This window comes from Pelodiscus sinensis, chromosome 5 (assembly GCF_052426305.1).
Source record: "Pelodiscus sinensis isolate ZL-2025 chromosome 5, ASM5242630v1, whole genome shotgun sequence".
In the NCBI taxonomy this organism is placed as follows: Eukaryota; Metazoa; Chordata; order Testudines; family Trionychidae; genus Pelodiscus; species Pelodiscus sinensis.
This window is the reverse complement of record NC_143056.1, coordinates 89,336,999-89,350,228: the sequence shown is the minus strand read 5'-3', so window position 1 is coordinate 89,350,228 and position 13,230 is coordinate 89,336,999. Positions and strand designations below refer to the sequence as shown.

Genomic DNA, 13,230 nt, shown 5'->3' with positions numbered 1-13,230 from the left:
AGAAGAAATTGCAGCCTTACTAAAGCTCTTCAGTTGTGTTATGCTCATAGTCTTGTGGCACAGCAAAATTTCATGAGTACACATTTCTCTAAGGAGTCAGTATATCTGTTGTCTAATTCTCTCTGCTTGCCTTTTTGCTTTGCCCGGCTGCAAGGAATGAGCTTGACTAGAATGTCCTCAAAGTTATAGGCAAGGTTCTGATCTAGTGACACATGGAAATTGATAGCAACACCACTGGCCCAATATCCAAAAGCCTACAGGCCTTGATAATGGTAGAAAATTAACAATTTTACTCTGGTACCCTCCTTTACTCCCTATTGCATCCATTTTTTTGAAATCCCCATTGTCCCCTGAACTGTGCGTCATCACTCTAGAACATTGCTGCAAGACTATTCTCAAAGGGAACAATCCAATTCCAATTGGAAATAAGGGAAAAGCCCTCATTGCCCTCAGGAGTTATATGGGCACAAAGAAATTATAGTTGATACACTGATGTTTATGGTGGTGAATTGAATTGCCACATAAATGGGGCATATTCTTTAAATGTGTTTTCTGTCTGCTGACTTCACTCAGGATTGCACAGATGTAATTAAGAGTAGAATTTGATTCCAAAGAGATAATTACAACAAATTCAAGGGCAGCCAGAGCATGAGAAAGCATGTGCCCACTACGATAGGGGGGAGGCAGTGAGACATGACCATAGAGAGGAGCCCTTGAAAGCACACATCATAGCTGAATCTGCTTTACTGCCTGTCCTGCATCCATTGCAGCCTCTTTTGCACTTAGCTGTGCTATATGTGGACTTGATTTGCCAAGGTGCTGATCACCTTGACTCTCATACTAACATACTGATTGATATGATGAGTGTCTATGTATACCACTTCTAAATCAGATATTGCTCTGTTAATATGATCACATAAACTGAATGTTAAGTTCCACTTTTCAAAACTAGATACACATTCAGAATAGGATGACACACACACACACACTCTTAACTTAGCAAAAGTTTGCTTCTGGATTCAAATAAAAAATTGCAACTGACCCCATTTCTATAAGGCATTGAACCAAAAAAGTCTAAGCTCACTGATCCAGATCTGGATTTGAACTTTGCAACTTGGTTCTCTCTCTATTTAAAAGCAAGCATTTAAAATAATAATAATTAATAATAGAAAAAACCATCTTGAATCTGTTTTATCATAACCAAATCTTTTTTTTTCTTTTCTCTGTAGGTTAAAATGTATTAAGTCCCAGAACTAAGATTTTTTATATATATATATATAAAACACAACCCAAAGAGAATGTTTGATCAAGGGTCCTCTCCTGAAGGCTAATTTTCCCAAGATACAACTTCCAGTTGAGTTATTGACTTCAAGTAGGAGATTGGGATAGCAGTGGCAGACCCTGAGTTCCTATTTCCTAATATTTTAGTCTTAAAGCAATGAATAAGATTCATAAGAATGGCCACACTGGCTCAGACTAAAGATCCATCTAGCGCAGGGGGGCAGGCAAGAAATGGCCCAGGGGCTGGATCCGGCCCACCAAACCTTTCAATCTGACCCACAGCTCATCCCACTGGATCCACAGGCAGGGAGCAGCCCCAGGGCTCAGAGCAGTTGGCTGTTCCATCTGCCTCTCTGTGTTGGGGGAGGAGGAAAAGCTTTGCACATTGTGAACCCCCTCCTTCACCCAAACTTGCTCTCAGATCCCACATGCTCTCCTACACCCCAATCTGCTACTCTGAGCTCCTTTCTGCACCCAACCTCTGTCCCAGACTCAAATACCCTCCATAGGAAAGTGCAGCCCTTGACCACTTACCAAAATCTTGGAGTGGACCCCACATCAAAAATTATTTCCCTCCCCTGATCTAGCCCACTATCCTGTCTTCTGATAGTAGCCTATGCCAGGTGCTCCAGAGGGAAAGAACAGGACAAGTAATCAAGTGTCGGTGGGCAAGTGATCAATGTTTAATAAACTGGTTTATGTGATCTTCCAGTACTTTATATTAATAAAGCTTAATGCTTTATCAAGCGTCACAGAAATCCATTAAATAACTAGATGAGATGACCTCATGTTTTAATTTAAAAAAATTCTAGAACACCTTAGCAACATAGAGCACTGTTGAAATGTTTAAATTCAAAGTAACCTTACAATTTCAGGTTAAGTTAGTTTCAAGGGAGATAAAAAGAATGATATTGACTTTGTCAAAACAAAGGTAAAAATAAATACAGGTAAATTACAAAATAAACCAGTTCTGATATTTCTGTACTCCATTATAACTTGAATGTAATCCTGTACTGGAAAACCGCTGAAAGGATTAAAAAAGTGCTATGCTTTCTTTCAAGAAACAGGTGATAGGTGTAAAATGTTCCGAGTGGAGAATGGTTCACTGGGAGAATACACCAATAAGAGAACATCTTAAAGTAAGTTTAAAAAAAATAAAATTAAGGAAAAGAAAAATGTTAAAGGCCATTGACAAAATTATTACATCCATCTAATTTACATTTGAATGTGCCTCAATTTATGTCCCTTGTTTTTGCCACAGTAATAATTCTAAAATATCTAAAAGTAAATAGGTTTAATGTGACATCAAATATATATATATAGATATACACAGTGTATAAAAAATGTCCCTGTTTCTATATCATACAATCACTGCTGTTTGTTTTCTAGGCACACTTCAAAAACTCTTGTTTGCTTTCAGTCCCCATCCCAGCCTCCCCAAAGAATCCACTAGTGTCCTCTCCTTCTTCTCTGATTCTTACTTGGAGGTTTCAGTAGACTCTCTCTGGATTTAACATTTGTGTGAAATACGCGGACCATTTCATGATCTTTGTTATCCAGAACCCTGGGCAGAAAGAGAGAGGATTTCTGTGTCCTGCGGGTTTTAAAACCCCTTCTTGGTCGGCCTTTCCCATTGATGGAGACGTACCATAGTCTCTCGGCACTGGCTTTGCGTTTGGGGTTGGCTCCATTGGGCACTGTCCGGTGCAGGCGAGATGCATACGTGTTGTACCCTAGCTCATGGATCCTTTCCACGAACTCACACTCTGCATTGTAAGTTTCCTGTAAAGCAAATACAACAGCCATCAGCTCCAGAAAGACAGCACAGACAATAGTTCAGCATCCTGACTAGTGCAGGGACAGGATGTACAGAGGGCTTCATTGGTTATTAAACAAAGGACTGCATCATATAGAAGAAGCAACCTAAGATTAGAATGAAAGAAAGGTGGTATAAAAGGGATTCAGAGAAGACTAACAGCCTCTATCTACCTTTCCATCTATTAACAAGGTCCCACAGTATCAGAATTGTTAACAATTCACAAACTATTCTGAAATAAAGGGACAGTAATCCAAACTGTTACTTTTAAAATTGCTATATGTGTCTATGGATATTTCCCTCTGTAGATGATCTTTATTGACTTACCACTAATCAAAACCACCTCACTATTACTTTGTACTCCCCTAGATCTGTTTGTTGTATCCACCTGTTTTCTCTTTTCTGGTACTTGGATCACATGCTCTGTTCCTTTGTGCATGTGTATATGACTCCATCACAGTGGAGCCTGATCACTGACACAGGCCTGATCACTGACTTCAAAGTGTTACCGCAATGCAAATTAATAAGAAAAACCTTACATTGGCTTGAACATGGAACTGGGAACACAGACTTTCTAAATTCTAGCACCAGCATTGTTACTAAATCACTGTGTTAATTTGGGCAAATTGCCTAATATCTTGAGTTCAATTTCCCATCTGGAAAATGGGAACTATAGCGATATGAGGATTTATTAATTAATGTCTGAAAAATCACATTGAAGATGGAAAGTGGTGAATAAGTACTCAGGAGTATCATTACAGTTTGTCCAACCAAGAGGAAAATATTAGTGTGCTTGCATTTACAGACCTATAACTGTATGTCTGCACACTGAAAATATAATTTCAATTTCCTGGGTGTCTACCTACTATGACCATTTTGAAACCATTAAGGAGGCAAAATTGTGTATCTTGACGATGAACTGCATATTAATAGATAGATGCAATTCACCTATGGACTATTACAGTGATCTAAGTCCTAAGTAATGGTTGCCTTTAAACTTCCTCAATATCTGGTTGGAGGTTAAAAAGGTGGGCATAAACTTCATCCTGAATGACCTCTTGTAGGGGAGCCTGGATGGCCCTCCCTTGACCAGAACAACAATGTCTGCATTACTAGGCCTTGTCCAAAGTATGGATCGCTAACAAAGCAAACCCTAGGCCTGACTCAAGTCTGGTGCACGCAGGCAAAGCCAAAAAGGGTGGGGGAGAGTCAGAAGTGCTTGCTCAATTATGCATAACTTGTAAAGGACAGCAAGACCAGGCCAAGAAGACCAGAAACAACCTGGTACTAACTAGTACATCCCATTTTTTATAAGAGAAAAATACCAGAGACAGATGAAAAACTATTACGTGCTTTTGCAATATTTTGGCATAGCAAAATGTATCCTAGATATTGGCATAATAAGTATCTTATGCAAAACATAATTGATCAGTAGATATTACTAGAATGACCAAGTTGAGTATAAATATAGGGGTAGAAAACCTAATCAGTGGGAGGGATTAAGTAAGGTGTCTCCACTACCTTGTTCCCCACACACATCCTTCGTGGGACAAACATGCTCCTTTATGCCATTCCCCTCCTATAACCATGACAAATTCATTTTCATCAAACCCCATACTTGCTGCTCACTTTAATGTATGCTCACTTTTCATGTGAGACACCCAGTTTTGTCCCTCGGATGAAAATGAGGTTTGAGAACTCCCACATGAGGCAATGAGTTCAGTATCTTGCCCCTGCACTGGCTTCTTATGTGACCTCGGACAAGTCATTAAAGGCCATTTTTAAAGGCATTTATGTGCCTGAAGATGAAGATATGTGCCCATTAGACATTTTGAATATCCCACTAGACAGCTGCATCTTTAGACAGCTAACTGCCTTTAAAAATCTGGCTGTACGTTTCTCTGTGCATCTATTCCCCATCTGTAAAATGGGACTGTTATCGCTGCCCTATCTCACAGGAATGTTGTAAAAGACAAATATATGTGGTTATCAGATACCATCTTGATGGGAGGCATAGGCAGTTTTCCTTCTGCACTTCTGCATTTGCTCCCATCGGCCTCCTGCTATGGGATGGTGCAGAATCGCAATGTAAGATATGTCGACTCCAGATACGTTGATCGTAATTTACGTAGCTGGAGTTGCATATCTTACTTTGACCTTCCCATGTAGTGTAGACCAGGCCTTACAGAGTTATTACTTCAGAATAAAGTCACTTTTATTTTGACTAGGGTGTCCACAGTGGGAGTTATTCCAGAATAGCTCTAATTCAGGGGTGGGGAATTTTTTTTTGGGGGGGGGGGTTGAGGGCTGCTGACCCATAGAAAAACCAGTTGGGGGCCTCACACATGTGAAAAGAAAAAGAATCACTCACTGATGTGGTCCCCATCTGAGAAGCAGAACGACACTCCCCACATTCCCCTCACACACCAAAGCCTTGTGTGCTCCAGCTTCTGGGGGAGATGGTGGAAGGGCTGGAGCACCACCACAGACTCCCCAATACTGGGGGAGGGGAGCTTGGGGGCTGGATCCAGGCAAGTCAAGGGCTGCATCCAGCCCCTGGGCCTTAGATTCCCCCCCCCCCCCGCTTTAGTGGAATAGTTATTGCATAATAGAACAATGGGGATATGGGTTGGTTTATGGAGAGACTTGACAGTTCTTACCTGGGACTAAGGGCAAAGGGAGTGAGGCAGAGCCAGCAAGGAAGTCCATAACAGCTTAGCTGGCTGATTGTATTGGCTTGATCGGGAATGCCTGTATTTTAGGGTTTGTCCCTCTTTGGTAGCCTAAGGACTTTCAGATTCTGTGTGCCAACTGACTAATAAATTGGAATGCTGTTTTGGTACAGGCTGCCTGCCGTCATGGCAAATACTAACTGAGAGCATTGTGCCCTGCCTGAAGGGGCACAGTACAATACCCCTAACAGCCCCCTGCTGCTGGGAGTCAGACAGAGACAGGAATCATTGACACCTGAAAGGCCAGTGTTGGAGTCAGAAAACATGGGCCTGCTACTGTGGGCCTGTGTGAACCCTTGGGGTTCAGTACACTAATGGTGCACACTCAAGTGACTGGCTCTAGACTTGTGTATAGTCCAGAGGCGGTGACTCAATCTAATACATTTCCTCATGTATAACAAGTCCATGGTATATTCTCTCCTGGTGTGAATTGTTGCCTGTTATTTTCCCCATGCAAAAGAATTGAGAACAGAACAGCTTTTCCCACTCTGGTCCCTTCCCCTCCAGAGGAGAAGTTTTGAACATTAGCAGGAGTAGCAAAGACAATTTTTCATAATTCAAAGGACCCTTTTGCAGCTGATTCCTCTCCAACTGAAGCTGAGACCAATTTCTGCAGCCACAAAGTGGCCTGAACCTCTTTCTTGCACTGAAGGGAGAGTTCCAAGAGGGAAGGTCTTTCAAGGGATGTCTATACAGCAGGGCTAAAGCCAAAATAAGCTACGCAACTTGAGCTATGCCAGTTGTGTAACTTAAGTTGAAATAACTTATTTCGGCTTTTGGTGCTGTCTACACAGCAGGAAGTCACTTCCTCTGAATTCCCTTACACCTCATATAATGAGGGTTACAGGTGTCAGAAGTCCTCCTGCTTGACATTATTTTGACATTAAGTTGAAATAACTACTTGCTGTGTAGATGCAGACTATGTTCTTTCAGAATAATGTCAGTTATTCTGAAATAATGCTGCTGTGTAGACATAGCCTTAGGCCCATCTCTTGCTTCTCTCCCTCATGAGAGGTGAACCTTTTTTCTTAGGAGTCTGTTACCAGCATTTAAATTCAGCCTAAATGACCTGGGGGGAAAATATCTAATCTGAACAAGGTAAAGTAAGAATTTACTTTAACCTCCATCGTTCATTTGGGATGGACTACTTTTCTGAGCTGGTGGAAGAACACCATTCTGGAAAAGGGATGCTCAGTCAATAGGTCTAGTTGGGAGCACAGGGATAGCCCCTGTCTCTGGTGCCACATAACAGAGCCAACAAAAGGTACATTCCACTTCAGCAGTGTTCCTTTGGTGAAGCTACTTTTGACAGAAGTCCACTATTCAAACAAAGGACCATCATCTGTATGTACCACCCCTTTTTCAAGTCCCTCTTGACACTACAGAAAGATTCCTATAAAACAAACAGAAAATACTTTGGAGGTGATAGAAATACATAAATATATTAGGTTAGCTGAGAACTCACTTATAAGATTGAGTTATGCATGCCATATGTGCATGGAAAACCTCTCCTAGCTTGAGAAGGTATCATATTGCTCAATCAATAGAATTACATATAATAACTAGGTGTGGGAAGCAAGTTTCAGGTAACTATATTTTACCCTGCATTTTTTTTCTTTTAAAATCTGCTTTCATGTTGCAGGATTCCTGAGAATTTGTACAGTATCATTGCTACATAATAACAGTTTAATGCCAAGGTTGCCAGAGAACAATCAAAGACATTGGACCAAATTCAAAGTTGATGGATAATAAAGTGGTGTAAGTTACATGTTGGTAAATAGTTTCTGGTACCTAAGGAAATGTAAAGGTGACTAAGCTGAGGTATTTTACACACCAGAAGTGATATTCTGGCCAAACTGAAGTCAATGGCAAACTCCTATTGACTTGACAGGAGCCTGGATTTCACCCTAAAAGTCTGGAAGAAAGAGTAAAGGTAAATTAATGGATTGAGGTGCTATTTACACCTTCTTATGACTTTTTGTAGTTGCTTTTCCCCCTATAGCTCTGTTTTCTGGCAACAGCTTTAGTTTTCTTACATTTGCATGGAGCCCAATTTTGTACTCTGTAAAGAGAAACTCCCATTGACATCAGTGAAGGATTTTCTAATTTTCAAGTTCCATCTTACACTTTGCCCTACTCCTGGTGTCAAATGTACAATTTGGGCCATTGTGAATAGATATTGATATATTTCAGAGGCTCGCTTCTGATGTATTTTTCATGCTTAATTCTATATAACCCCAAAACTTGACAAGATAATATTAGCCTTTTCCAGAAAAAATATTTTTGTCTCATTGGATGTAGAGGTATCCAGAAAAGTTAGAATATGCAGCACTTTTATAACACCAGTCCTCTGTGGCTCTTAAATCATTTTGCAAACTGTAACTGATTTCCTAGAACAAACTCAAAGATAAAGCTGGTATGGCATTTAATCTTTTTTCTGTTTATGCATAGTAGATAAACCCTGTCCACTCAGGATAACAGTGCTTCCTCTCTCCCTTGTCCCATATAGAACATTTAAATACAATAGTTAAGGTACCCCAGTCTCAAAGAGAAACTTACTGAAGCATAAAGTCTGCCCCTTTTGTTCATTGCCAGGTAGCTGCCAGAGAACAAACCTTTGATGGCAACAACTCCAACATCAACTGCAGTTATCTCTAGAATACCTAGAAAAAGAAACAGAAGAGAAATGGGCTGTTCCCCTTCATATGTAACTTTCTGAAATACATCTGAATAGCCACTTACCTCCAGAATACGAGTTCACACTTACACTAACACATGCAAGAAGAGATACTGCAGTCATGTACACAAAACAGGACTCTAACAAAATCAGACAATAAAAATAAAATAACTAGAAGGAAAGTGTTTGAAGCTGACAGCAAATCCCTACTTGTTTGATTGAAATTTAATTATTTTGAGAAGGAAAGACCAAACGTTGAACTACAGGTTCACCTAATCCTATATGTATATATAAAAAAGTTCAAATCCCCTTTAATGCTTTTCTTGGGACACCAGAGCACTTGACTTATTGAAACTGGTCACAAAGGTACCCATTTCAGGACAATGCTCTTTCTGAGGTCTCCAGCATAAAGTGGAGTAAGATGGCTGATTCTTAGAGATGTATACAGAGTCATGAAAGGAACTTGTCATCCAGAAAGTTGATGGAGTGCTTGAAACAAGGACTGTATGAGCACATCTACACAGCAGTGTTATTTGAAATAACTAACTTTATTCCAAAATAACATATGTCTGTGTCTACACTATGAGCAGTTATTTCAACATAATGTGGAGCTGGAGGACTTCTTACTCCGACTCCTGTAATCTTCATTTTATGAGGCGTAAGGGAAGTTAGAGGAACAGTTCTCCACCTCAGACTTCCTGCTGCGTAGACAGTGCCAAAAGCCAAACTAAGCTATTTCGACTTAAGCTATACAATCAGAACTGTATGGGGTAGGGGGAGGATGTGTGAATGTACTCCCCATGATCTCCCAAGTAAGCATGCTCTGGATGGCTGGGGGAGGGCAGGAGCAGTATGCTGCCCAAGCCTCCCTCCCTCATGCTCTGGCCAGCCAAAGATTGGGGCTGATTTCTCTGCTTACTTGGGGAACCATGAGGGTGCATTCACACCCTTGCAGTCCACATTTACCAAAAAAGCATGCAGGCATCCAAAGTAATTTGTGTGTATGAGCCTGGTAATTAATGTAGCTCAGGTTGCATAGCTTATTTCAGCTTTAGCCCTGCTGTGTAGACCTGCCCTATGACAATAAAAGAAGATATTTCAGCCCACAGAAGATCAGGTCTAATGCACTAAACAAGAGAGTGTGTGTGTGTGTGGGGGGGGGGGGAACCCAGCCCCCCAAAGCGGTTACACCCAGCCAAAAGATGCTAAGAGGCAAATCATGACAGAACTGTGTGAGGGAAGATGCTGAAGGGGGAGTTGTGATACTCCTGCAAATGTGTGTCTCCTTTCTGAAGCTCCCACTTCGGCACTTCTGGTTTACAAGTGTAACCCACACAGCCAGTGGGAACCACACTAGTGTGCGGGTTACATAAGCTCTCTGTAACTCCGCAGAAGCCGAAATGGTAAGATCCCTGGCGTTTCAAGCCAGGCCTGTCTCCTGCCCATTAGAGGAGGCGCTGTTTCCTATTGTGCTGAGTTAACCGCTTGCTCTGCCCTCAATCTCCACCCAGTCGGGTAAGTCCTGTTCGAACCGCTGCTTCGCACCGCCGGGCGCTGGCCTGTGCAGCCTGGTGTTCTAAAATCCCGTCGTGTCGTGGGCACAGCGCCCTTTGCTCCTGGCACACCCCGTTTCGGCTTAATTCCGGCTGGTTGCCAGCAGGGTCCTCCGGGGTAAAAGCCTCTCCCACCTCGCATCCCCCTAGGAGGAGACAACCCAACAGCCGGGGGTGGGGGCCGGGAGGCAGCCCACAGCCGGACGCGGGAGAGCTCATCTGAAAGCCATTGGCTGCCCAAAGGCTCCTCGGACATTGGCCCTGGTCCTGGCGGGGTGGCCGGGAGCCTTGCAAGGGAAGGTGAGGAGCGATGCCTGCGGCGGATCGGAGTGACAGCTGGGGGCAGGCAGCCGCTCGATCCCCGCGAGTGCGTTCCCCCCGACAAGCTGCTTCCTGCGACCCGAGGGACTCAGCGGAGGGCGGGGGGAGGCAAAGAAGATGCCCAAAGAAAAGGGGGCTTGGGGCGTAAATTGGTGCATCTTACACCTGAGCTGCAAGAGAAGAGGGAGAGGGAGAGATTGGGTCTATAGGCCCCCTCCTGTCTCCAAACCAGAGGCAACGGGAGGGAAACAACGCTGGTTTGACTTTTTTAGAAAGCGGAGGTGGGGGTGGATTTATTGCCCATTGCCCCGGCTGCTTTCTGTCCGAGCTGGGGGCAATTCCCTGAGGGGGATCCTGGAAGTTGGTTTAACTTGAACTAGTCATTTAATAGGGGCACCGATTCTGGAGAAAACCGAGGACGCGAACCTGCCCCCGGTTCATCTCAGCCATAATTCTGCTCTGGGTCCCCATCTGGATTTCTCCCGTCTGTGCCTTGCCCGTGGGGAAAGGAGTCGGGCGAATACTGTGTACGAAAAGGGCAGGGGGGAGGAAAGAGATGGACCCAGTGTGATCAAACAAAACCCACACTCCGGGGCAGAAGCGCTGTTCCTCTAACGGCTCTCAGCAACTTCGGAACTCCTTGCTTTCTGGAGGGGCACATGGGGGCTGCAAAGAAACCCAGGGCAAAATCCGGCTGAATCTGAATACAAACATCCTAATAATAACGGGGCATATTCTGCTCCCTTAACCCTGCCCCCTCCTCCCCCACTAGTAGCACCATAGTTAGGATTGACGCTGGAGCAAGGCACTGCTGAGAGCCAAGGTGTCCAAATCTGCCCCCACCCCCACCCCCCGTGTGTCTGTTTCACTGTCACTTCACTCTAAATATCCCCAGGCTTGTTCATCGCTTTGGTTTCTAAGGTTAGACCTGAAGGACAATTCAGCTGGTAATTGGAAGCCCCCTGCAAAGCTAATAGAGGAGGAAATGGGCAGGGGAGAAGCACGCATGGTACTTACTGAAGACGCTGTTTTTCTCCAGGCTGCCGTTGATTTTCCCATTGGGGTGGATCTGGAGGTGATACTTAGTGGCACAGTAGAGCTTCCTGAGCCTGGGCGCTCCCCCGAGATGCTCATAGACCCCGCCGCGCCCCCCAGCATCTCTGCGTAGCCTTAGGTCACACGCCTGGCCTTTGGCACAAGAAGGTACCTTGAGCACCTCCGCGGCCAGCCCTTGGGACCAAGATTCCCGCAACAAACTCAGCAGCAGCAAGATCCAGATTATAACCATCGTGGCATGATGGCCGCAGCGCTTAGTCTGCTGGGGAGAGCAAGGCTTGGAGCAGATGACACCAGGGGTCCCATCAAAGAAGTCTTGCTAGCAGCCCTCCACAGTTGCAAAGCGCACACTGGCTCAACTCGTGACGCATTGGCAAGATTGTATCTGCCTCGATCTGTCCCTTTTATCTGTCTTAGCGCTACTTAAATCAATAGACACGGGCCGGGGCCACCGAGGAGTCCCAGCTGTTTGGATTAGATGGAGCTGCAGTGATCAGAGTTCTCCTTGGGTCTCCAGCTAGACAGACTGAATGCATGAGAGAGAGAAAGAGAGAGCGCCACTGAATTTCAGGAAAAGACGGGGGGGGGGGGGGGGGATTCGTTGATCGACGGAGCATAGAAATAAAAGACGCTTCCTGCAACAATAGCCTGATCTGCGACCAATTGATACAAAGCAGGGAGGCAAAGGTATCAGTCTTGTGTGAACTCCCAGAGTGCAGCCTGGATAAAATTACACAGCATCACACACACAGAGCGAGGCACACACGGTGGCTTCTTGCGGGTAACCGCATCGGGGGGGGGGGGGGGAGAAGGCAGGGGGGCAGTAGCAGCCAGCCACAGCACATCTGAGGGGCGCAGCACTGTTACTGCCTTGGCTTGCCCTGCTTTGAAAGATCCAAAATAAAACAATTATGCATCTGAAAATTATACTGCGAGGCGCTCCTCTGTGGGGTCTGTCACTTCGCCCTGGCTACTCCGCATCGCAGATGACAATACATGACAACTGGGATGACTGACGTCCAAATAAAACAACGTGGGGAAGTAGCTTTTACAAATGCACATTTTAAAAGGGGAGCATAATAAAAGGGGTTCACACACAGGCTAAAAGGAAAATACGTATTAAAGGATTTCACTGTCAGTCTTTAGTGACTTCAACTTCTTTCTTCCCTTTGTCCTGAATGCTGAAGGAAAACAGTTATTAGTAAATCAATCAATTCACGGTTGCTAGTAAGCAATATTTGGATGTGTCTTTTAAGACGGACGCATTTCTAAATTAATTAATGATGCAAACTACTCCCAGTGAGAGAGAAAGTGTGTGTGTGTGTGTGTGTGTGTGTGTGTGTGTGTGTGTGTGTGTGTGTGTGTGTGTGTGTGTGTGTGTGTGTGTGTTCTTGCATATATTTGCAAGACATTCGTGTTAATCTTTTTTCCTTAACTTATCATTGTTGTTCACTGGTAAATTACATCAGGCAAAACAGTTAGGTTTCGCTAGGACTTCTCCAGTTGCTAGTATGTAGCTTCACACAACTACATCAACTCCCTTCCCCCTTCTAGGGGAGTTACCTATAATTAAAAAGGATCGCAAAAGGGTATCCAACGTCAAATATAGATATGTACTGCCCAGGTATGTAACTCGAAAGAAGCTAATTTATTACATTTGCATCTAAAGCAAGTCAATAATTACAAATTTCATAGACGTGTTTGAGAGAAAATTAGTGTCTGAAGGCCACTCAAATGCGGCTTGGAAGGGAGCCGTGTCAAAAATGGAGCATTTGACCTTGACCAATAGGATGT

The 13,230-nt window shown here is 43.8% G+C and overlaps 1 protein-coding gene across 1 annotated transcript; it reads right to left on the bottom strand.

Annotated features, from left to right (window-relative positions):
• Positions 1-263: 263 nt before the first annotated feature.
• On the bottom strand, positions 264-12,217 carry FGF3 (fibroblast growth factor 3). The gene is made up of 3 exons (XM_006111464.5): positions 11,398-12,217; positions 8,389-8,492; positions 264-3,063 (listed from the first exon to the last, which is right to left on the bottom strand). The coding sequence occupies exons 1-3, from the start codon at positions 11,666-11,668 to the stop codon at positions 2,731-2,733; spliced, it is 708 nt and encodes a 235-aa protein (XP_006111526.1). The 5' UTR covers positions 11,669-12,217; the 3' UTR covers positions 264-2,730.
• Between the last annotated feature and the right edge of the window lie 1,013 nt (positions 12,218-13,230).

Coding starts and splice junctions, on each gene's coding strand:
- FGF3 (XM_006111464.5), bottom strand. CDS start 11,668: ATGGTTATAATCTGGATCTTGCTGCTGCTGAGTTTGTTGCGGGAATCT. Junction 8,493..11,397: donor GGAGAAAAACAGCGTCTTCA/GTAAGTACCATG, acceptor TTCTTTTTCTAG/GTATTCTAGAGATAACTGCA. Junction 3,064..8,388: donor GGGGCAGACTTTATGCTTCA/GTAAGTTTCTCT, acceptor TTTGCTTTACAG/GAAACTTACAATGCAGAGTG.